Raw genomic sequence first — 25,247 nt, forward strand, 5'->3', positions numbered from 1 at the left:
GAACTAGAGGTGTTTATATATTTTTTGCCTTTATATTATCAGGAACATATGTAGATTCTGGAACAAGTGTGAATCAAGACTTGTTTAAACTTATATTAATCTACTCCAGATTTATGTCTTTTATGTTAAGATAAAGCATTTTGTCTTTTAAAAAATAAAACTCTCTTGATTGGACACTGGTACCGAAATTTATAACACTTATAAACAATTTTGGGGTTCACCGACTGCGTACACATTCAGCCTTAGCCACTTAGTAGGCATATGACCTAAACTTTCTGCATTTTTAAAATGTGGATCATAATTGGTTACTTCCTCACAGAATGGTTATTGAGAGATGTAAATTTGGATATGCATGCCAGTAAATATTCTTATTGCTGAGCTTAACCAGTTCGGCAGAAATGTACATGAATTGAGAGAAGCAAATCTTCATCAAAGAAAATAATTTATTACAATAACAGACAAGATCAACATTTGTGCAAATTAAAAAATAGTTAATCCAATCAGAATCTGAATTTGAACTACCCCCCCCGCCCCACCCCGCCACCTTCACCGCATATTACGAGTTTTCGTAGACTGATCCTATAATTTTTAATTTCATGGCCTTCTAGTTTTCTGTACTTTTGCTCAGTGCTGAGCCCTTTAAGCAGAGACTCACAAGTGACAAATATCAGCACACCACTTAACTGAGGAAGCCGGAGTGTTCCCAGGTCCGCAAGTTGGAGCTCTTTAGTTGGAGTGCTGGGTTTAGACTAGAGAGCGGGTGTTGCGACTCCTCCTCCCCACCACCAGTCAACAACCCCGCCCACCCCCGCCAACTTCTTCTGGCCTCTTAGCGCCTTTCTCCAGCCAGCCGGCCCGCCCTTCCTCCGGGTGTCTGAGAGCTGGTCGCAGGAGGCGGGCTCAGCGCTGACGGGGTGCGCCTCTGCAGCCAGAGGGAGGAGGCGGGAAGGCGGGCGGAGGAGGAGGCGGAGGAGGAGGCGGAGGAGGGGGCGGGGACTAAGCAGGGCGGTAGCTGGCGCCGAGCGCGGTGGGAGAGGAGAGGGTACCCGGCTGGCTCGGCTGGCGGCCTCTGCCCGGATCTCGGCGCCGCAGTCCTGCGCCTCTCCCGCCCCTGTCTCCCGCTCCGCAGCCCCGGGCACGGCGGAGGCAGCGGAGCCCTGGGCCATCGGTAGGTTGCACGGGGACGACGGCTCCGTCTGTAACCTTTTGTGCTGCAGAAAAGGTGGTGGTTATGGGGGGCTTGGGGGAGTGGGTTTGCCCCAGGCTCCGATCCCCAGTGCCAGCCCCAATCGCGGCGCCGCCCCTTCCTCTCCGCCTCGTGTCTGGGCCGGGCGCATGATGCCTGCGGTGCTGGGGAAACCCGGCCGGACCAGCTTCTGCGATGGGCGGCGGGGCGGCCCCAGCGTCCCTTGGCCTTGGTGGACCTGTTCCCAGGCACCCAAAGGGGACTGGGGTCTGGTAAACTGGGTGGGGCCCGCGCGGGGTGCGGGGAGCTTGCGGTTCCCTGGCACAGGGGTGGGGCCGCAGACGCCGTGAGTGTGCAGCGCGTGTGAGTGTGCGGGGGCGTGCGCCCCCGTGTGCGCGCGTCGTGCGCTCGCTGGGGAGGTGCGGGGACTCGGCGACCCGGAGCGCCTCTCCCGCGGTGCCGCGGTGCGGAAGTCGGGGCGCGTTGGCGCGCACGCTCGCTCGCTCCCTCCCTTGGCCGCTGTTCCCGCACCGCGGGGCAGCGGGCCTGGAGGCCCCATTGAGAAGTAGCTTTCCCCGGCCGGCGGCACCTTTGGCTGCGTGCCCGGCCGCGCTCAGGGTGCGACTGCCCGGGTCAGATAGCACCTGAGGGCGAGCCCCGGCGGTCTGATCTCGCCGACCCTCCTCGTCCTGGTTGCAACCCGCGTGCGAGGCCGCCCGCGCCCTCCGAGTGTCTGCCGGTGCAGTGGGGGTGGACTGGCCGGCTGTGGCCGTGTGCGCGCGTGTGGATTGGGGCCCGGTCCGAGCCAGAAGCTTAAGCGGCAGATGTCGTCGGGCATTGCCGCCCTCGCCCCACCTGTCGCGGGTGGACTTTGGGGCAGGTGGGAAGCGGAGGAGAGGGGTTTCGAGACGGGTGGCAGTCAGACCTCCAGCAACGCGGCCCCATTGTGAAGCTGCCAAACTCTCTCTAGTGGTGGAATCTGCAGGTCTCCGCCAGAAAGGAGATGGGAACGCGAAGGGAATGATGGCCCCGTCCTTTTCCCCTTGCTAGTGTTCCACACGCTTAGGGACTCCCTGCCTCTCCTTCCACCTCAGTTTTCAACCCGGTGGGTTAGTGATTTGGGTGGAACCAAGATTTCCGTGTGTGTGTGTGTGTGTGTGTGTGTTTGTGTGTGTGTGGTGCACAGGTAAAGCTGGAGCTGGGAACTTTTTATTTGAGCAGGAAGAATGGAGGCATTTTACAGTGTGCTTGCCGCTCCTAGCTGAAAGAACAATTCTTGCATATTTCTGATGTTACTAGACTCATTTTCCTTTTTTTTTTTTTTTTCCGAAGAGCCAACCTACAATTTAGGGTTGTTAGTTGTTTTATTTTCTCAAATCCTGTAATGCTGGATTGACACTATAGAGGTAGAAATGACCCTTTTGCAAAGTTTATTTTCCCAGTCATTTCAAAATATAGTATTGGTTAGTACGGCAGAAGCTTTTGGCCGCGATTTATGATTACACTATTAAGTTTAATGAATGTGTCACAGAATCCTCAGTGTTTTAATTATGTAACTGTGAATGCATTATAAACTGAAAAGTAAAATGAACAGGATGGAATATAAGAGTTAATGAATACAGAGACCTGTTAATTTGATAATAATTGATGTATAGAATATGCTTTTGCTAACTGTTTATTTAATTGCAAATGAAAGTGTTAGTAATTATTTCAGTGTATAAGATATATTTATTGATATTATATAACAGTCAATGAATTTGCTTATTTTCTTTGTATATTTCTGTGTATTTTAGAGAGCTATTATAAAATTAACTCAAAAGTACTTAATATGGTTAGAGTAATAAAGCTTTATGTACAGGGTTTAAAATTTCTTTGCTGATTTGTAGCTGGGGGTGAGGTGGGGGATCAGCTCCTTTCCTCCAGAGAGAACTTTGATTTTGTCACCAGCCTATCAAAATGAGTACCTGGTTTTAAGCCTTCCCAAAGATTAGCCAATTCCACAGTGTACACCTGTCCCATTTTGATGGTACTTCCTAAGAGACAAATTTCTTGTAAAGGCTGCATGTTGACCTTTAGTTCCACTTACTGTCGGTCATATTTGCAGTGAAACTGAGTATTTTTCTAAAAGTAGAAGGATGACACCACGTGATAAGAAGATATTAGTAACCTAGGTTTAATTTTTACTAGCAGAAATGGAAAGATAATGAGTGCTACACTTTAAGGGGGTGGATTGCTATTAAAAGAACTGATACTAGAAAGAGAAACACATTTTTGTCTTACTGAACGAATTATGGGTTATCTTACAAAGTTGGCAAGGTTAATGGTTTGTTTGTAAGGTCAAGGATGGTTTCAGAAAAGTCACACCCTAGTTAACTCTTCTTAAAGAGTATTGATGACTTAGTTTTTGCAAGTTGCAAATGGTAAAGTAAGAATATTTGAAAGAAGCCTCTAAGATGAGCATCTAGGTGAAGCTAAACATTTTGTTTTCATTGTTGTGTTGTACTTTGACAGTTAAGCCATTTTATTTCTGCTTAGTGTTCAGTTAATATTCCTCCAGAGATGTTTTGGTTCATCTTTTACTTGTTTTTAGTGGTCTTTGAGATTAGTGGTTACAAAATATTTTCACTATTTTGAAAGAACTTTTAAAAATTGATTTTTTTTCCAAGTGCTTCTCCATTATTGGTCTCTTCTTAAATAGCCACTCTGAAAATACTACCTGTTTCTCTTTCTTTTTCTCTTTCTTTCTTTCTTTTCTTTCTTTCTTAAAAATGTTTTGGTGGGCTTCAGGTTAGGGCCATGAAAAAAAATGAAAATAAATGTTTTGATAGCTAGAATTAGAACTCACAACTTCTACTGTACCAATTTCTTTGCCTAAAATTTGTCCTTTCGTAATATAAACTTTAATGATGAATGTGATTTTTATTTACCAGTATTTGAAAGGGCTATGTGCTGCTCCTCATATTTATAGTCTTATGATTTGTGATCAATGTTGTTAAATTTTTTCTTACTGCTGTTTTGTTAGTGATCTGTGCTGAAGCTTGAGATTCACGACTTTTTTGTGTGTTTACGGATTTTGTGTGGACATAAACATTTCCAAATGGAGCTTTGTATATTTTTGGGAAAGCCACTCCCTTTTTTGGGTTCCTAGTGCCATTCAGGTTTACTGTTATTAGAAGGATTTATTTCCATGTCTGCCCTCCCCTCTGACCCAGTCTCAGGCCATCTCTTTATATGTGCACCAGTGCCTGCATAGTGTGGGGATATATAATAAGACTTAAGAAACATTGTTGAATGACTGAATAAGTGAATATCTAAGTGGGTACACCCGAAGAAGAACTCAGACCTGTATGGGAATTCACTGTTCAAGCAGAAGGGTGTTTCCCTTTTTAAAAAAGTCATTGCCTTTCCATGTTGCTTTTGAGTAGGATAACAATTAAAACAGCCAAACTGAGACACTTTTGAGAGTTAAAGGGGGTTGCTTTCAATAATTATGCCAGGGTATTAACTATGAATTGAGATATATAGTCACTCTTCTTTTGAAAGGCATTCTTATTTACCTGTGATAATAACTATCACCTGAGAAATTCGATACATTTGGTAGTTAATGTTTGCAAACTTTTCTATTTGTAGAAGCTCCACTTGCAGTGAAATGTTGGGTGTCTTTTGCTTAGTCACCCATGACTTTCTTATCCAGAAGTCTGTGGGCAGCTCTTGGCCACTGCTTGGTTTTTCCTATTTTTATTGCTTATGGGATAATGTCCCACTGCATTCTGTTTCAGCTTCTTATAACTGGAAGCATTTATTATATCCTGTAGCCTTTGCTCTATTTACTTCAGTCTTTGTTTTTATGCAGCATTTAGTCCATCTTCTAAGAATTTCCCATGGATTCCTTTTCCTCTTGCTGACTGTTTTGGAGAGGAAATCTGTTGATATCTTTCCAAGCCTTCAGTGTTCAGAACATTGGCCAAAATCAGTTGCAAGCGTTAGAGAATTATAGATTTTTAAAGTATTCTAAAAATGTGTGTTATTTGAAAGGTACATGTTCTGGGAATTTTTATATTACAATCTTTTAATTGTTATAAGTGGGAGATGGGGGTAGAACCCTTACTGTAATTTTGTAGTAGATTTCTTTATGGGTTATGTCTTAAAGAAAAGGTATAATCTTATACTAGTTAGTTTCTGGTCTTGTTCTTTTTATTTATTTTTCCCTCTTTTTCACCGTATACCTTCTCCTCCTCCTCCTCCTGCTCTTCCTCCTCCTCCTCCTGCTCTTCCTCCTCCTCCTCCTGCTCTTCCTCCTCCTCCCACAAAGCAGGAAGCAGAGTCAAAATTAGAAAAAGTGAGAATGTAATGGAGCTCCTGCACCTTGGTTTTTCTTGTGTTGCTCCCTTGGACATTGTGTTTATATTCTATTTTTGGCTTGGCACTGGCATAATAGGAATAATCAGTTACTACTCTTTGTTTACTATGAAATCACCGACCTTTTCCTAGATTTACACATCAGCTCCAGTGCAAGAGTTGGGTAATGTCTCTAAGGCTCCTCTGCTTTCAAATCCAGACTAAAGTTTTAGTTGATTTCTTTCTTTTGCTGTTGAAAAAGAAACTCTTTGAAAGTGTAAATATTTTTCTAATGCATTTAAAAGCTTGAAAAGAAGAATATGTCACCAAATACATGAGGCAAATTATATGAAAGTTTGAATGAGATTTAAAACTGTCAAAACTATTCTTTAGGATTAAGACATTCAGATATTTCTAATGTTCCTCCTGCTTGTTTTTCAGTTGACATTTATAAAAGTATAAATGAAATCTATCCCACTTTGTGATAGATGTAGTCTTGAGAAATAAAGGGGAAATACATAATTGTATTTGATATCCAACCATATAACCAGACAGTATTGGTTGATACCTTTTTTTCTGTCGCATAATTTATGATTTTAGAAAATAGAAGCTCATAGGAGAAAGAGTCCATGATTCAGAAGGATTTTGTATAAGACTTTCCACGATGTGCCACCAAATCTTAATATTTTTCAAGTTGGAAATAACCATGCAGCTAAGTAGTTCCCCCAACCATTTCACAAATGAGGCAATAAAGCTTTTAGATAAAGTGCCTACCCATACACTTAAAGTAGAATTTCACTTATAGAAATTACTTGATATACATTTTGCGGGATCATGATTATTGTGTAAAAGGCTATACATGTCGTCTTATCATTGAACAGAGGCCAGAGTGTAAAGTAAATGATCTTTGGAGTCAGACCAATTGGGGTTCCAATTCCTGCTCTGACTCTCATGTAGTATCACTTAAAAGAGTACTTTAAAATAGGGCTACTACTAAAGAGTACTTTAAAAATGGGATAATAATATTTTCTTCATGGAGTAGTTAAGATTAAATGATATAAATTGTATATCGCTTTTGACATAAGGAAGATGCTAAAGAAATGTTCGTTTTTAGAACTCCTCTTTCCCATTAAAAATCCATTAAATAAGAAATGCAGATGAATGTTATTAGTATTGGGGAAATTCTTTGGGATAATTGTATTAAATAAACATTTTGTCTGTAGGTAACAATTTTTGTTACAACTTACTGTGTGTTAAAACCAGAGGCTTCATTGGTGGGGTAGAATCAAGGCTTATTTTTCAAGATTTTTTGGTTCCCCAATTTGAGAATAGTTGGTGGCAAAAGACATGAAAGGGAGTGTTTCTGTTATCTACATCTGAAGAAGTTGCAAAGGCTGATAAACATGCTAGTTTCTTGGAATGACAGTTGTTGGTGCATTGGCTCCTTCCAGTTTCTCAAGCTAAAGAAGCACATATTAAACTCAGTAATTATCTATTTCCTTTGGATAAAACTCTCCTGTACTGGTAAGGAAAGTAATAAAGTTACAAACTCCTTGCCTTTTTTCTTGCAGTTTGTCTTTTGTTTGGTAAGGTATTGTACTGTTGACACTTCTTGGGCTCTGTGCACCTACATAGATAAAATGAATCTACTCGCTTCATTTGACACCCCTCCAACTGCTTCTGTTGTTTAACCCAACAGAAAACCAACAACCAAAGACACTTTTACAGGTGGAAAAGGACTTTGGAGGGTTTTCCTCGTCTCAGCAAATTAACCCTATTAACTAGGGAGGTAGGAGATAAAGATAGATTCTCTTACACATTAACTTCCCAGGTAAGAGAGGGAAGGCACAGAGGAGATGCTAGAAACCTTAAGTAAGGTGGTAACTATAAAAAAGTGCTTTTTCAGTTACTCTCTTTTTTTGTTGTGTTATCCAAGAGACTTCTAATCATTTGCCTCGCATCAGTCTTATGAAAGATTTACATTGTTGCTGCTTTATGGCTACAATGAGTTGATACCAAAAATTAATTGCATAATAATAGCATCACACATTGTAAAGAGCTTTGCAGCATGTAAAGCATTCACCTACCTCATTTCATTTGATCCATCTAACAACTGTATTAGGGAGGAAGGGGGGTTATTATGGTCCACATTTTAGAGATTGATATTTATGCAGGGTCAAGAGGCAGAGTTCTTAGCAAGGCCAGAGCTAGGAACTATGGCCTGTGCTTTTGATCCTAGCCTAAGCATTATTTTTTTTCCATAGAGTACTGTGAATCAGTTGAACACATGAATAGGACTAGGATGGTGAAACCAATACTTATTACCTTACTTTTTCTTGTCTCTTTATTTAGCCCAGTTAGCTACTCCTAGTCTCTAGGTAGAATTTAAGTAACACAGTATAGAGAAATACACATGATAAAATGTTTGAGGATGCATTTAGGTGAACAAACTCAACATCAATTGAATTAATTAATTATTGGGTCCTATATAACCTATACTTGATGTTACTACCTCCTGCTAGTTTCATTCTCTTTTGCAGTTAGAATTAATATCATGTTATAAGTTGTGTTACTTGTTAAATTAAAGGTTTATTTTTGTATTTCATGTTTAGTACCTGGAGTAGAACAGAAAAATTATTATGTCTGTGTTCCCTTGGGACTCATTGGAAATTGTACAGTGACATCTTCTGGGATTTAGTCTGGTAAGTTATATTTTGCTTTTTCCGTTTGTTAACAGTTTTATGAACACAATACCATAATGTGTTTTTTAAAGACTACATACATAAACAAATGAATGTGAAATGTCAGTTAATCAAGTGAATGTGAAATGTTGGTGTATTATTGCAAATATGTATGCTATAATTACAAATTTTTAATGGTGAGAAATGAAATTATTGTTACAATATGCAAACATTATTTTATTTGAAATGTTTGACTAAGTTTTCCTTCCTTTAAATTTCTTTAACATAAAGATCTTATGAAATAATATTTCGAAGTATAGTAGTTAGAGGTAATTGTTCCAATTTGGGGCAAATTTTAGTAAAAACATTAATCTCCAAACATTGCTGAAATAATTTGCAAAAAATTCTGGTTATATATTATCATACATAAAGAATGAGCTAACAGGTGTCTGAAAGGAGCATTATTTTCACTTAGTCATATAGCAGTTCACTGAAAATGTGACATTCTTTTTATCACACCCTGAATTTAAACTGTTAAAAATATGCAATGCTGTTTTCTTCCTTTAGTTGTCTTTTTTCAGTGTGTCATCTGTATATCTTTGCTGACATAGTTGTCCATGTGTCTCGAAGTCTTTGAAGGGAAAAAAGAAATTCATAATGATCTATGGTAGCTCTTTAGCATTCTCAAGACTATATTAGTGTGACTTCATGCTTTGGTGTGTCATTCTACTTGGCCATTATCTTTATGCATCCTTGCCTTGAATTATGTCAAGAGGTCATAATCCTTAGAGAAAGCAGAGTTTCATAATAAGTGATTTCTAAATTTCTAGTCAGCAGCAGAATGATTCAAAGGAATGGTAGGGAAAAACAAATACTTTAATCTCATTAAGTAGATAAAACCTATTACATTTATGAAAATGCATTTTCGAACATTGGAAAATTGGAAACATAAAATTTTCAGTTTTGAGGAAAAGAGTAAGAAGTTTGAAAACCATAGTACAAAGTACTTGGAGAGGATATTGAATAAAAAACAATGTGGCCTGGTCACTGACTCAGCTAATAGAAATAAAGCACAAAACTAGAGCAATGGGTAGAAACTACAGGAATGTATGTGTATCTATGTCTATCCATCTATCTCTGTATATACCTATATTTATACAGTTGTCCCTTGGCATCCTTGGGGGATTGGTTCCAGGACTTCCCCCAGGTACCAAAATCTGATGATATGTAAGTCCCTGATACAAAAATGGTATAGTATTTGCCTATAACCTATGCACATCCTCTTGTATACTTTAAATAATCTGTAGATTACTTATAATACCTATTACAATGTAAATGTTAAATAGTGGCTGTACTGTATTATTTAGGGAATAGTGACAAGAAAACAGTCTATACATATTCAGTGTAGATGTAATTTTTTGCTTTTTCAAATATTTTCTCTCTGTGGTTGGTTGAATCCATGGATGCAGAACCCGTGGAGACAGGGTTGACTGTATATATGCATGTACATACAGATATATGTGTAAATAAATCGACATTCTAGCAGAGCTGCACAAGGTGAAATGAGTCATCTTGGGAGGTAGTGAGTTACCTGTCACTGCAGGTGTTCAAACATACACTGGGCAACTATTAAGATTCCTTTTGATTGCAAAATTATACGGTACAAAAAAATTTAAAATTTGGAGGACCATCTGAAAAGTGGAAATATGTGACAAAGAGTTCATTTATTTTTAATGTCAGGTTTATTATAACTTAGTAAAATCCATCCTTTTAAAGTGTACGGTTTGATGCATTTTGACAAATATATCCAATTATGTAATGACCACTACAGTCAATAAATAGAACATTTTCATCACCCCCCCAAAATTCCCTTTTTCCCCTTTGTAGTTATCCCCACTCCCCACCCTAGGCCTTGGCAATTAATGATTGATTCTGGCCAATAGTTTTGCCTTTTCCAGAATGCCACGTAAGTAGAAACATGTAGTATATAGGTGTAATATCTGCTTCTTTCACTTAGTGTTTCCCCAGATTGTTCCACTTCATTGCTGAGTGGTATCCATTGTAGGGATGGACTGCAGTTTGTTTATCTCTTTCCCTGTTGATGGATATTTGGATTGTTTCCAGTTTCGGTGTTTGTGAATGAAGCTGTCATAAATATTCACATTCAGGTGTTTGTATGGACGTGTATTTTCGTTTTTCTTGGGTTAGATATCTATGAGTATGGTGGCTGTGTTGTTTAATGAACATTTATTCAATTTTATAAGTAAATGCCAAACTGTTCTCTAAAGTAGCTGCACCTGACAAAGGCTTCTAAGTAGCTAAAATAACTACGCCAAAGTGTGTGCAGATGAAGGAGCCCGATTCTCATTCAGCACAGATTTATTTTTATTTTATATGCAGTTTTAACACGTTTGCTTAGCAGATATTTCCAGCCTACAGAGGATTAGGAACAGTAAATTAGAAGGCCTAGGGGTAGGTTGTCAGCAATTATAAGCAGCCAAAAATTATGTTCACCAACATGACTATACAGTAATTACTGATTAAAAACAAAGCAGGGACTTAAAAGAGTGAAACTCTTCTATCTGATAAGTTCTGTCTGACAAGTTCCCAAACCTATATGCATATTAGAATCACCTGGGAATCTTTTACAAATTGCAGAACCCAGGCTACACCCCAGATCAGTTAAATCACAAATCTGGGATGGAAAACAGACATCAGCAGTTTTTGAAACTCCTTGCATGATTCTGGTGTAGACAAGTTTGGGAACCACATGCTAGAAGCACAACATGGACTTGGAGCCAGGGGCCTGGGTTGTAATTATGGGCATTGACTACCTATGTGGCTCTGGGCAGGACCCTGTCTTGGTGGTTTCAGTGTCTTCTCTATATTTCAAGGTAGATGTTCCAGGTAGGTTATGTCCAAGATGATTCTGGCATTAAAACTATATCACTCTAGCCAGGGGTGGTGGCTCGCACCTGTAACTCTAGCTACTTGGGACATTAAGGAGGGAGGATTGCTTGAGACCAGCCTGGACAAAATAGTGAGACCTCATCTCTAAAAGTATAAAAGAAATAATTAACCAGATGTGGTGATGCACACCTATGTCCCAGCTACTTGGGAGGCTGACGTGGGAGGATCGCTTGAGCCCAGGAGTTTGAGGCTGCAGTGAGCTATCATTGCCCTACTGCACTCCAGCATGGGTGACAGAGCAAGACCCTGTGTCTAAACAAACAAACAAACAAAAAACACAAAAATAGGTGGCTCTAGATATCATGATATCACTAGACTCGTATTAGCCATGCTTAGGAGACCCTGTTTCCCCAAAAATGGCTCTATAAGAAATGGTTTGATTCAAGTACTTCTTGAAAAGGATTTTCTTAACATGATGACATTTTTATTCTGCATATTTAAAATGGTTATGTTGATATCTGTTTTCTCTTATATGGTATTGCTGTATGTTGCTAAAAAAAACAGTGAAAGCATATGGAGCAGTGTTTTGATTACTGGGAGTGAATTTTTTTTTATAATCTTATTTTTAAAAATTCTCAGAATGCAATTTCAAAAAGAATTCTTCGTATAGCAGTTCTGAAATTTATTAGCTATTTTCAGAGCTGGTCTAAGGAGCTAAGGCATCTAGATCATATTTTCAAAATGTTGCTCTTTGTGCCAAATAGATAGGAAGCTTGGCCTCTTGAAGAGTGTTCAAAGCTGTGCAGATTTTATACAGGTCTACTCTCTTGACTGTTCTTCTTGGTGCACGGGGTTCCACTCACGTGTGTTATGGTTTGGACCTGTTTGCTTTAGTCTCAGCCAGAATACTGGTATTGGGGTATTGAATGCTGTACCTAATGCTTTTGAAATATACACTGTATATATTTTTGTAATATATAAAAATGAATGAAATGTTATCTTCCCTTTTTTGAAGGAAAGTTTACATTTAGTTTGTAAATTTCTTTAAAGAGGTGTCTAAGTGTTTTAAGTGAGAATAATATCAGGAGATTTGAGGTCAAAGAATGGCAGTCATGTCCCTTTCATTTATCTTTTTCTTCTTGGAAAAATCAAACACATCAAACAAAAGGAAGTACATCATCTCCTTTCTTCTTTTGATAATTCCTATTTCTAAGCAATAAGAGGAGAAACAGGCACTGTTCTGGTGAGTGTATAGATGATACTCTTTAAAAGTGTTTACATTAATTTTTAGTTATATAAAAGAATATCCATATAAAAACCAGAAACATTATTAATAAGGTTTTGTGGTGCTTGCTATAAAAATCTAAAAAGTACATGTTCTTTGACTCAGCATTTTTACTTCTGGAATTTCCTGCAGAAATATTCATGTGTGTCTATGTGTACTCTTGCATGTTTTCATTGTAGAAAGAAGTAATCACTCACTCTTACATTTGTAAATACGCGGAAAAAGGAAGGATATACCAAAATATTAATAGGGGTTTCCTCAAGTTATGTCCGGCATTGGTAGGGGATGAAGAATGATTTTGCCATTTATAGTACATCAATATGAATTATTTGGACTGGAGAGCTTTCAGTTTGCATGCATTGCTTTTATCGGTTTCAAAACAATAACAAGGAAAAACAATCACTTGAGCAGGTTATTGAGGTAAGAAAAAGATAGAAAGTATCTTCTGGAAGGGAAAGGTGGTTATAAAAAATGTTCATGGACTCTAAGACCTCTTTGAGATATCTCTGTGTATGGTTAAAGAAATTAGCAAGTAGGATGGTGCCCCAGGCTTAGAGCCTAGTGAAATAATTTTTGTTTCTAGGAGTGTGTCACTGACTCAGACACCCTATAGCATAGGAGCTGACTGTGGGCAATATCTGGATGTATCTTGGTGTTAAGTCACATTCTCAGCTTTTTGGAACCTTTGCTTTTCTTTCTCTCCGTGAGAATTACATTGTACCCTACCTTTACCATATCCCTCCTATCATGAAAAATATGTTTGATAAACTAATTCAGTCTGTAATAGAGAAAAATAAAGGTGTTTTAAGAGAAGACAGCAAAAAAGAGCAATATTAAACTTGGCGGAATGAGTATAAATAGAATTTCATGCCTTTGACATCTCAGCTAAAGGTTTGGGGAGTTGGAATTTTTTTTAACAGGCATGCTGCTGATGTATAAATGAACTCTATATATAGGAAAGCTAATGAAGCAATTAATTTTTTGAGTTTCTTAAATGAAATACAGGTATTAGGATACGGTGTTTCTCAAAAAGAATTCTTTCTATACCATTTGTCAGATTTACCACCTGTTTTCAAAGCTGGTCTAAGGAGCCAAGGGCATTTAGGTTATATTTTCAAAGTATTGGTATTTATGCCCCAAATTTAGGTTTGGCCTCTCAGAGAGTATTCAGACCTATGCAGATTCTATAAGGGTTACAGGCTTTTGAACGTGCTTATCCTGGTGCACCAGGTTCTCCTATACATGTGTTGTGATTTGGACCTATTTGCTTTAGTTTTAGCCAAAATTTACAATTTCATTCTGTACCCAATGCTTTAAAAATGTACTGTGTACATTTTTTAAGAATTATTGTTACCTTTGTCTGATGTCATCTAGTTGGATCCACATAAATTTCAGCAATATAGAAGCATCTATAAACGTTGCCAAATCTTTCATGTTTTATAAATACATTGGTGCTATTGTTACTGGTTGGATTGTGAGGGAATTAGATATTGAAGACCTTAGGTGTCATTTGAAAAATTGTATTGTTCCTGGTACTTTTTAAGAAGCTCAATTTCAAAAGCATTGTTCAATTACAAGTTGACTTTTCTATTCTTGTTTCATTTTCTGTTTTAGCTTCTTCTCTCCACATTTTGCTGCTTCTGTAATTATAAAATTAATACTTTTTCTATTTTCTATTTACAGTCTATTTTTGCTTTAAATTATATATGAAAGGCATTAATGGAAGCAAGAAAGGTATCTTTGATCTCTGGGTTTTAGTGCTCTGGAATGAAGCAGTTGGCATTAGACCTGATTTCTTGACTCACAGGTTATTCTTATTGATGTAGTGGGAAGTGTGGCACCTGTTGCATGGTACCTGTAGTGGTAATTTGTGAGAGTGCTTTGTAATTGTTTATCTTGGCAGCAAGCTTTTTGGATACAAGGTTTATTTGACAATATGAAACAAAATGCTGAGTCATGCATAGGCTTATTAAAAATAACAAGTCTGTAAGCAGTTTTTTTCATGGTAAAATCTGAAGAATATACTGCTAAACACAGGCCATCTCTAGTTATAGTCACCATAGCTGAGTTTCCTGATGAATGTCTTTCAGTAAGAAATTTTGCTGTGGAAAATGTTGGACATCTGTATATCAAGATAGGTTGACTTTGAGACTGTTCAGTTTTTACTGTCTTTAGTGTCTTTTTTTTTTTCCAGAATTCTGGAGTTAGGAGGTACCCAGACTTCTTCCTCTGCAGATGGGACAGTGTCTAAAGAGTTTCTGCCCATTGTAAAAATAACCTGAGCAAGTTGATTCTGTAACTGTTCTCAGGATCTTGCTTCAATATTTAAATCTAGTCAAGAAATTCTCAGGAATGTAGTAGCATAAGAAGTTTTGTTTTCTGTCACACAGAAGAATGGGAGGTATGCTGCTTATTCAGCATTCAGCCCAACTACAAATGAAATATTTGACATTGAGGGCTGTCTTTTCTGAAATCCAGCCTCTACCTAGCTTTCTTGGTGCAGCACAGTAGATGTGTGTAGAACGGCAATATATAAGTAAAACGAATCCTTTAGAAAAACAGAAGCCGTTTGTGAGAGTCTTGTTTCCAGCGTTCATGTTCCTACGTGAATATCGAGACCTGAAGTTGTTCTTGTACGTGTGGCAGTATATTGCAGAGACCAATGAACCACCCAATGAGCTGTTAGTTTTGAGAATACACTATTTGTAGTTTGGAGCAAAAATACTGATGTTTGATAGCCAAAAAGTGCAAACAGTTTTCCAGCTCTGAGAATTGCTCATCAGAAGTTCAGCAGATAGCAGCTATATATATTTAAAGTCAGCCTTTTCATGTTCCTGCGCCTTGAGACTCTCCCGCAGGACTCTCCCTAGAATACTGACCTGTTTTGCATTGGCTTTAGTTGCTCCATTGAGTATTTGTGTTGGAGGATATTAGAAATGCTTATTCCTTCCACTTTCTGGTTAGATTCTGTTTTCCATAGTGAATGTTTTGTCTACCTCAGTAAAATATGGTAGATTTCATACACCAGACTGCCTGGTTGAAATTTCCAGAGCTCTTAAACCACATCTGTATCTTCTACTTAACAACCTAGGTTAAATCATTGTCTACCAGATTGATGTGTGAAGATCCTGTTTGGATTGTTCTCTTCCCAAGCCAATTGATTTTTTTTTTTATGGTGTTATTGGCTGTTGGAAACTTAACTGATGAGTTACTCGTCTAACAATAGTGTCTATTTCTTATCAAATCAGATTTTGACCTTTACACAAGTCTTCACATTTCTAATTTTGCAGGTACTTCCAGGTGTTTTCTAGCTAATATATTATTTCTGCCTATTTCTCTAAACCGTTGTCTCCTTCTAGGCTTTATCTTCAACCCCCAAGGATTCTCAGAATTTCTGACAGTTTACCTTGATGCAGCAGGATTGGCTTAGTATGGGGAAAAACTTTTGATGATTCTGTTGCCCTCAGAAGCCTGTGCCTCCTCCTCTTTACTGTAACTTTGTGCATTATTAACTTACTTAGCAAATTTTTTCCCTCGTAGACAAAAAAGATGAATTTTAGCCTCACCTCTGTATGAATTATTACCCAGTTTGGAATGTGTGGGGTCTGAAGTCATAGATTTAAAGAAATTTGTAATATACTAAATGAGAATGCAGTAAGCTGCGTGGTGGGACTCCATGAGTTGTCACGGAGTGCCAGATTTGAAAGAGACCTAGACCAGAGTCTCAGAGTAGACAGACTGCTTGAGTGTCACTGCCTTGGTGACTCTCCTTGAGTGTGGTGCCCAGTCTTGGTGTGAGTGTGTGCCCTTTCCTCAATGGCCCTGGTTATTTTTTTTGCCTCATTGACCCTCCTTTCCTTTTCAGGATGAAATATCAGAGAAACAGCTACTACCTGTAGCTGCCAGTCAGGTTACGTAGGTTGGAGGCCTTGGCTATGTCCTCTTGCATTCTTTCTGGGTTACAAAATTAGTGAGAAAGGAAGGATAAATTTGTCATTCGACTCTGAGTAAATATTTGTTTGTTTAGCATAAAAATTTGTTGAGGCTTCATATGGCTCTCTAAAGTTTATTAGCTAAGAAGTCTTATATGCATATCAGAGTAGCTGGTAGTCACCTGATATTCCAGTACTATCAACAGAGAAATAAATTCCTCAAATATAATTTATTTTATATAAATAATATAAATAAAAATATTTACATTAAAAATATAATAAAGCTGATTACTTTAAATCTAAAAGGGTTCAGGGACTAGAGTATTTTGGTGAAATAAAAATGGGAAATAGTCTAAGGTTGAGAATAAATAGTGAGTAATACTATATAGATCCTTTGGCATTTGCTTTATCTCAAATATTGTAATAAATGTTTGTTTTCAGTGGGGATCATAGGAAGGACAGCGTGGTATCTGGTAACTTCACAATCTTCTAATGAAGGAAATTAGAACATGCATGTGGTGGAATAAAGTGCTGTTTTTTTTTTTTTTAAAGCTTTCTAATTGCTTGGATTTTAAATGAATACCCAAACTTTAAGAAATACTTCAATAGGAAGTGGTTATTTGTCTAGTGAGAAGATTCGTAAGAGTTATTTAATTTTTAAGTAAATTTTTCATCTTAAAATCAGTTGATGTCATTTTGATTAGCAAGCTGAGATACTTAAAACCGTGTTATCTACTTCCAATTAAAAAGCAAGTACAAATAGTTTCTCAGAAATGAAACTGTCACTATTTCCCTTAGTATTTTAGCTTCCCAAATTTGATCTATCTGTAGCTTTCAGGAACCTAGCCGCCATTTGTTCTATTTCTTGTCAATGGAGCTTTCCAAACTATGTAATGTAATAATCGTAAGGAACAATATTACTATTCATTGTGAATTATTCTGCCATTTATGAAACTATTGAAAAGTACAACATCTTGGGTATTGAAAAACAGAATGTCAAGCCTGTGGTGTATTTTATGATTAAGTAGTCAATTAAAATGACATCTGATGTTTTATACATTTTTAGTATTAAAAATTATGTGATATATTGGATTTAGGATTACTTTTAAACTACAAAATGATATTCTTTAATTCATTGGGGATATGGAAGGAAGAACATTTACAAGGTTTGGGGGAACCTTCCCCTAAGACTCCTCATACTCTAAGAATAGTTTTTTAGGTCTAAATTGGATTCCTTGCAGAAATTCATCAGCTCAATCAACTTTATTATATGTTCCTTAAAGACAAATTGAAAAGAATTGCAGGTGTCAAGAGCTAAGCACTTACTTTAAATTAAATAATGGAAAAATTTAACTTTCAAGCCAGAAATATTTTGTGTGTTCTTATGAAACTATGTATGATGGCTTTCATTTGCTTAATGCTGAGATCTGTATTTGACTCGCTTGATATTGCATTAAGGAATAAACTTTATGTGATTGAATAGAGTGCGGAATTTAGAGAAGTATTGTTGTTGTTGTTTTCTGTTTGCTTCTCCATCTGAACTTTTTGGTAGTATATCAGACTTTAATTTAACTTGCCTTTCAGTTCTTAAAGGCAGAGAGGTATTGTCATTTCATGCCCGCTCTGAAACGTTTAGTAGACATAGTTACATGTCAGTGGTACATTGACTGTCTTTCAGGCAAGTGTTACTTCATGCTCCCTGAGCCTTCTAAAAGGACCTGGCCTGGCCCAAGTCTCTGTGCATTATATTCTTCTAATCTAAGTCTGTTTAATTTTAGGATTGTGCAGACTGGTGCTTAAAATGGAAGTCGATATTAATGGAGAGTCTAGAAGTACCCTGACCACCCTGCCCTTCCCTGGGGCTGAGGCCAACTCCCCGGGAAAGGCGGAGGCAGAGAAGCCCCGCTGCTCCAGCACACCCTGCTCCCCGATGCGGAGGACCGTGTCAGGCTACCAGATCCTACACATGGACTCTAACTATTTGGTTGGCTTCACGACTGGCGAGGAACTCCTGAAGTTAGCTCAGAAGTGCACAGGAGGTGAAGAGAGCAAGGCAGAAGCCATGCCATCCTTACGCTCCAAACAGCTAGATGCAGGACTTGCCCGTTCCTCTCGTTTGTATAAAACCAGAAGTAGGTACTACCAGCCATACGAGATTCCAGCTGTCAATGGCAGGAGGCGAAGGCGGATGCCAAGCTCAGGAGACAAGTGCACTAAATCTTTACCTTATGAACCTTATAAGGCCCTCCATGGGCCTCTGCCTCTTTGTCTTCTTAAAGGTAAGAGGGCTCACTCCAAATCTCTGGACTACCTCAATCTAGATAAAATGATCAAGGAGCCAGCTGACACAGAAGTGCTACAGTACCAGCTTCAACACCTAACCCTCCGAGGGGACCGTGTGTTTGCTAGGAATAATACATGAATGACTTGGAGAGAGCTTAAACCAATTTAGGTCAGCCTACGCTTGGCTAGAAAAAACCCACTGCTGTACTCTGTACATGACTCTTCACACTATAGATGGTTATATCAGCTAAGTGTTCCTGGAACATAAAAATTGTTTGGGTCAAATTTGAATACAGGAATGAAATCACAGGTACTTGGGGGGGATATCATTCTAGAGCACGCAACTGCAAAGAAAACAGAATGTTGACTGTTAGTTTGTATAGCTTTTTAGCTAGGAAAAAAAGGCTTTGGTACAGTAATTTCATCTTTATGATTCTGACACTCAAATTGGGAATGTTACATGCTTGGTTGTTGCTGACTTGATATGATTCATTAGAAATTTATATCTTAAGTACTCAAGTACTTCTTGAATCTCTGTATTTTACTATAAAATGTATGTAATGATTTGTTTTATGAAATTTAGAACTTGAACATTGCTGAATTGGACCACTTTTTATTTTTAAATATTGAGTTTAAATATTTTATAACTGGTTTTGCACTGAAAAAATTAACATTTCAGATTGACAAGAGAGTAATCTTTCTTCACTTGCCTCAATAATGTTATTGAGCAATGAATTTTTTATTTCCGCATGGAAAGTTATTGATCTCTATGGCTGTAAAATATTTCTTTATAGCGTTATTAAAGTGTGTCTTAATAAAATTAAATTTGGGATACAAAGTATTTATTTTACAATGGGTGGGCGGGGGAAGCTTTTCCAGAAAGTTTCCAATATGACGTTTTCATAAGTTGAAAAAACTCTCCTTAGTGCTTATTTTCTAACTTAAAATTCACCTGGAACTTTAAATGGGAAAGGATTCTTTTAATTGTGGATTATAGGCATAATACTATTTGCATCTGAATTTTCTGTAAGTGAATAATAGTTTAATAGAGGAACTCATGATTTGTACTATCGAATGATTAAACTAAGTATGAAGTGATACCATTCAGCATGGCATCAGGTCATTGCAGTTTTAGTTCTGTGTAACACAAGCACTCACTGAAATTCCAGTTTCTAGGATTAGTGTAGGAGCCTAACGTGCTTCTACTGTTTTAATGGGTTAATCCTGGATTACTTAACAATTTATGTCAATTGCACTGGTTTAATTTGTTGCTAAAGAAATAATGCCCTGGGTTTAGTAACAAATACAGCTCAACTATTCTTGAATATATTTTGAAAAAAAAATGTATGTAACTTACCTTTTGTAAACGTTCTATTTCTTTTTCCCCCCATTTTTGACTCTTAAAGGTGCAATTTATTACTGAATTGGGATTTCTGGCAGCACAGAACTGCTTTTTATTTTGGGGTCTGTGAGTTTCTTAGGTATTAGCAATCTTGCTTATAAAATAAGAACACCTTTTAATTAATGAGTGGGTCATTCCTGGTGCAATTGTGATTTTTCTTTAGCCAGAATGAATGGCAAACTCTATTTAGAGCAAAGTAAGTATTAGAAAACCCTAGGAACTCTTAATCAACGTTTATTACACTTTCATTAAGGCAAACTACGTGAAAGAGCCTTGGGGAAGTTGGCCCATATCTTACTGAGTTGATCAGATTTCTCGTTGGGCTGGAAATGTTTCGCTGTTGTATATTTTAAAGTAAATTGCACCTTTGTAACATATTGTATTGACGAATGATCACTAAGATTAGCTATATCTATACAGTCATTAGTTTGACAAGAAATAGAATCCTGTCAGATGCCAAAGAGTGGGATTTTTACGTTTAATGATTAAACACCATTATTTATTGACAATTTACCCTGTGGAACTGTATTATTTCTAACTATGAAATAAAGGGGTGATGTAAACACACATTGTTGTGTGGTGCTTTAAACTAGGTCCACCATCAACAGGCTACTTACTGTTCAAGAATTCCACTGAAGCACTTATTTTAAGGCCCTATTTTTCTTAAACAAAACAGTGACAACAACAATCAAACCATTTATTTTTGATGCTCATTGGCATTTTATGATAAAAGATGTATTCATGGCAATGATATGTATTCACCCTATTAGGAAACACAACTGGTTACCTATGAGACCTGTTCTGTCCGTGTGCCTAAGTTTCTTAATAATAGCTAAATAAAAATTTGTAGCTTTTTTTGTTTTGTTTTGTTTTTTCCTGAAAGACAGGTGAAACTCTGTGGCAAAAATAGGGGGGGTTAATTGTATAAGATATGGCATACTTACTCTTTTTTGATTAGTAAAGATATATAATTTTAAATTTGGTTTTCTAGAAAGAAAGTTTCAAAACTCTAGGTCAGTAATTTTCACAATGTGTTTGCAGAACCCCTTTATTAGTTCAGTCTTACTTTCTCTGCACCCCATGGAATTGTAGCCTATGGTAGGTAAGAACCAATTTTTTTAAAAAAAGCATAGGCTGGATCTCTTTTAGTTGAAAAACAATCCCTTTTGACATGGTTTCTATTTTTTAACTTTTTCATTTTTTATTCAATTTAATATTCCATACTAAATAGGGCACACTTGGCCAGAATATACCTGATGATATTATCTTACTGTTCTTGCCCTTAAACATTGCAGCACTATATAACTTTAATTTTTTTCTTCTTTTGCAAAAGTACCATTTGTTTGAAGCTCAGATGATGCATAAAGTTGCAGTAAAATTTCATTCCTTGCCTCAATCTGAGGTGAGCTTCTTTTGCTCTTCTGACTTCCATTTGGTTGCATTTTACACCTCTGGGTGCAGGGCTCCCATAGTCAGTAGTCATGGAAGAAGAGGCTCTATGGGGATGGATTTAACATGTAAAAACCAGTTCAGAACCCCCAGATCTTCTAGACTCCAGCCAAGCTGGGCTATTGTTCCAGAGCCATCATGTCCTGTCCATTGCTTCTTATGCCCTATAATGCCCGTCTGTGATCACTGTGTCTTTTTCCTTCCCTGGGATACTTTATTTAAGTGATTTCAATATTTGAGGTTTGAGAAGCTTTTTGAGGATTCTGAGTTAAGTTTTAGAGGCAAATAAGTCTTCCACTAAAGAAAATATTTCTTCAAATCTTAAGCAACCTATTTTTTATTAGTTTTTTATTCTAGCATATATTTGTCTCAGAAAGGCTTTTATTCTATTATAATCATTGAACTTTTTTAAAGGAACTTTTAAGTGACCCTGGTCTAAGTGGTTCTCATTCAGTGAACAGAGGAGGGGAGACTGTCACAGTTTATAAATGGCATAAATGCTCTAGAAGAGTTGGGGTTGAAAGAGAGCAAGGATGTACATTACTGTAATGCAGAGAGGACAGCAAGTATTAAGTAAAATTGCCTTTTTAAACAATGTAATTTGATTAGAGAAATGGAAATTGATGAGGAAGATTGCCTTGGAAATATAATAAGTGTGATTATGAAGCTGGAAGTGGAGGCTGTCAGCACTTAATGATGCACTTCACTTTGTAATATACGTCTTTAGATAAGAATTATGAAATGGACTTCTTTGATATTTTACATTGGAAAAAAGTTAAGGATTTTTCTGGCTGAGAAGACTGGAAACAGAAGAAAAGAAGAATGAGCTTGATTTGTTATTTTGAGTTTGCTGAGCCCCCAAGGACACTTCTTTCTTTACTCTAGCCTGGAGAGATGTTGAATTTGTATTCTTGCCATTGTGAAATGACTTTGTGCAAGATTTATTTTTTCTTCTTCTTCTTCCTTTTTTTTTTTTTTGAGACAGAGTGTTGCTCTGTCGCCCAGGCTGGAGTGCAGTGGCACGATCTTGGCTCACTTCAGCCTTCACCTCCCGGGTTCAAGTGATTCTCCTCCCTCAGCCTCCCAAGTAGCTGGGATTACAGGCACCCGCTACCAAACCTGGCTAGTTTTTGTATTTTTAGTAAAGATGGGGTTTTGCCATGTTGGCCAGGCTGGTCTGAAACTCCTTACCTCAGGTGATCCACCTGCCTCAGCCTCCTAAAGGGCTGGGATTACAGGCGTGAGCCACCGTGCCCGGCTGTGCAACGTTTTATTAAATGGTTTCAGAGAGAAAGTCTGAAACCAAGTCTGAATGTTGTCACCCCTGACCGTGGAGTTGTGCTTGATGTATAGATGCATGGGAAAGCACAGGAGAAAAGGGAACTCAGCATCTATTAGATTGGAAGAGAGTAGATGCAGTTGGTGGAATCCTTAAGTGATCCTGGCTGGAGTTGCTTCTGGAGAGAAGAGCTTTGATGCTTTTGCTTTTGTGAAAAAGCCACCTGCACTTTCAAAGTTCCTTCTGAATGTTCTCAAGAGAGGATTCTTATGGTGATCCGGTGGAAAGAGGAGGGAACGCTGGGTTCATGATAGTGACCTTTAGCCTGATTGGCCAGGAAAACTATTCTTCACCAAACTTTCATGTAAAAGGATTATGCATTAAATATATATTTGGAAGACTTTGAATCATCTTTTGTCCCTGGCCTAATGCCTCAGTTAGGGAAAGGAACTTACACAGTAAGAAGTTTTTGAACTTAAAGAAATTCAGGTTTTGGCTAAGGGGTTGGAGCTGGGATGGCAAATACTGAGCATGCCGACCACCGTGCTCCTCGCTTATGCATGTGGCAGACATCACTAATCTATCAGAGCACAGTCCCCCTAGAGTCCAGATGTGGATGCATTATCTTTCTTAGCACTTTAGGCAGCTGCTACTGAACTGATCAGCATTACATAAGAGTTTTGCCTATCACATCCCCACACCCCTTGCAGTGGGTTACAAGTTAAATTTAAAAAATAGTCTGAAGCTTTTGGAGTAGACCAATCTGTAGACCATTCTGGATTCTGTCCTCTAACCAGAGAACAGATGAGAATGGTCCCACACTGTGACCCATAAGGCATCTACTGAGCACATGCCAGTACTTTGGGAAGAGAAGGGCTTAAGACAGTTTTTACCTTCAAGAACGTGCTTATTATTGGGAAAGCGGAAAGATAGCATAAGAGGCACCCCAAGCACATATTTTGTAGACTAACAATTTAAGAGAGGGGAGCTTAAATCCCATGGAGCTGAAGTCTTAAGAAAGAACAATCTTGTTTATTTTTCTCTCTGCCTGGCTGGCTGATTGGATGTGTTAACTTACATTGCTGATCTGTATAAAAGTTGACATGTAAAGATATATTTCTTGAAAGTACCTTCATTGGAAAGCCTGGGGAGATGACAAATACGGGAAAATCAGCATCTTAACAAAATAATTGAATCTGAGGAGCACCAGGGAATGCTAGTGATGTTCAGGTGTTAACTCCCCGTCTCCTCAGTAGGCTGCGGAGATGAACTGAAGAGAACTAGAAGAGAAGAGTTAAGGTGGAGAGGTAGTGTTAAAGAACTGAAGCCTTGGAGCTAGCAGGCAGGGAAGGCAAGAGCTGTGAGAGAATGAATAAATAAATGGATACTTAAGTGATATTTTTTCCCTTTGCATTACCCTTCCCTTTTTTTCTGGGGCAAGGTGGGGTGAGAGTGACAGAGAGAGGTTTATTTAATTAATTAGTGTCAGAAGCACATTTAAAAATGTATATTTTTTATATAATTTGTATAAGAAAATTATATGGAAAGTATTTTGCTCAAAAAGTTTCCTAATGTAGATTATCTTTTGAAATGATCAAATAGAACCCTGAATTAGTTGGTGGATTTATGTATTTTATTTTCAATTGGGCATTTTTAAAAACACAATTTGGGCTTTTTTTCTTTTCTTAGTTTTTACATATATTTTCAGTGTCATGCTGATCTAAGATTTTAATGCACTTACGTGGAAACATTTTTAAGGGATCAGGATATTTATAGGATTGAAATACTGTTTAGGGGTAGGCAATATAAGGTAATCTAGTCAGTTCAAAAAGATATTCATTAAATAGTATGAATTGACTTTTTTTATTAGGAGAAAATGACCTATTATATTGCATCTGGTATAACATTGCCTGGTCACCTTCCCCCCACTCCCTAGAAGTACATTTCTTAAATGTTTTCTGGGACAGGCTCTCAAAGTGAAAGAGATGGGGACTGTATTTTTTTCTTCAATTTTCTTTAAATCTTAACTTGATTTTTTTTTTTTTTCTTTTTTTTTAAGACGGATTCTTGCTCTGTCGCCCAGGTTGGAGTACAGTGGCTCGATCTCGACTCACTGCAAGCCCTGCCTCCCGGGTTCACGCCATTCTCCTGTCTCAGCCTCCCGAGTAGCTGGGACTACAGGCGCCCGCCACCATGCCCAGCTAATTTTTTTGTATTTTTAGTAGAGACACGGTTTCACCGTGTTAGCCAGGATGGTCTCAATCTCCTGACCCTGTGATCCGCCTGCCTCGGCCTCCCAAAGTGTTGGGATTACAGGCGTGAGCCACCGCGCCTGGCCTTTCCTTGAATTTTTTAGAGGAAACTTTTGACCAGGGTAGATACCAGAGAATAAACATTGAAAGCATGACTTTCTGCAGAGACCGTAGGAAATGCTACAGATTATAATGGTTCCTAATTTATGCATAGAAAAGATATGAGATACCTCATTTGTGTTATGCTAGA

The 25,247-nt window shown here is 38.1% G+C and overlaps 1 protein-coding gene across 5 annotated transcripts; it reads left to right on the plus strand.

Moving 5' to 3' along the window:
* The first annotated feature begins 835 nt into the window (after nt 1-835).
* On the plus strand, nt 836-20,584 carry MACIR (macrophage immunometabolism regulator). 5 transcript variants are annotated; one of them, XM_034960314.3, is made up of 3 exons: nt 836-1,168; nt 8,137-8,226; nt 18,111-20,584. In XM_034960314.3, the coding sequence occupies exon 3, from the start codon at nt 18,134-18,136 to the stop codon at nt 18,752-18,754; it is 621 nt and encodes a 206-aa protein (XP_034816205.1). In that variant the 5' UTR covers nt 836-1,168; nt 8,137-8,226; nt 18,111-18,133; the 3' UTR covers nt 18,755-20,584. The 5 variants fall into 5 exon arrangements, with proteins under 5 accessions (XP_034816205.1, XP_008951927.1, XP_008951930.1 ...); XM_008953679.4 differs by lacking the exon at nt 836-1,168 and adding an exon at nt 1,181-1,458; XM_008953682.5 differs by lacking the exon at nt 836-1,168 and adding an exon at nt 1,181-1,453.
* Nucleotides 20,585-25,247: the final 4,663 nt, after the last annotated feature.

The sequence above is a fragment of the Pan paniscus genome, chromosome 4 (genome assembly GCF_029289425.2).
Source record: "Pan paniscus chromosome 4, NHGRI_mPanPan1-v2.0_pri, whole genome shotgun sequence".
In the NCBI taxonomy this organism is placed as follows: Eukaryota; Metazoa; Chordata; class Mammalia; order Primates; family Hominidae; genus Pan; species Pan paniscus.

Excerpts from the sequence above, each read along its gene's own strand:
- MACIR (XM_034960314.3), top strand. The coding sequence starts at position 18,134 with ATGGAAGTCGATATTAATGGAGAGTCTAGAAGTACCCTGACCACCCTG.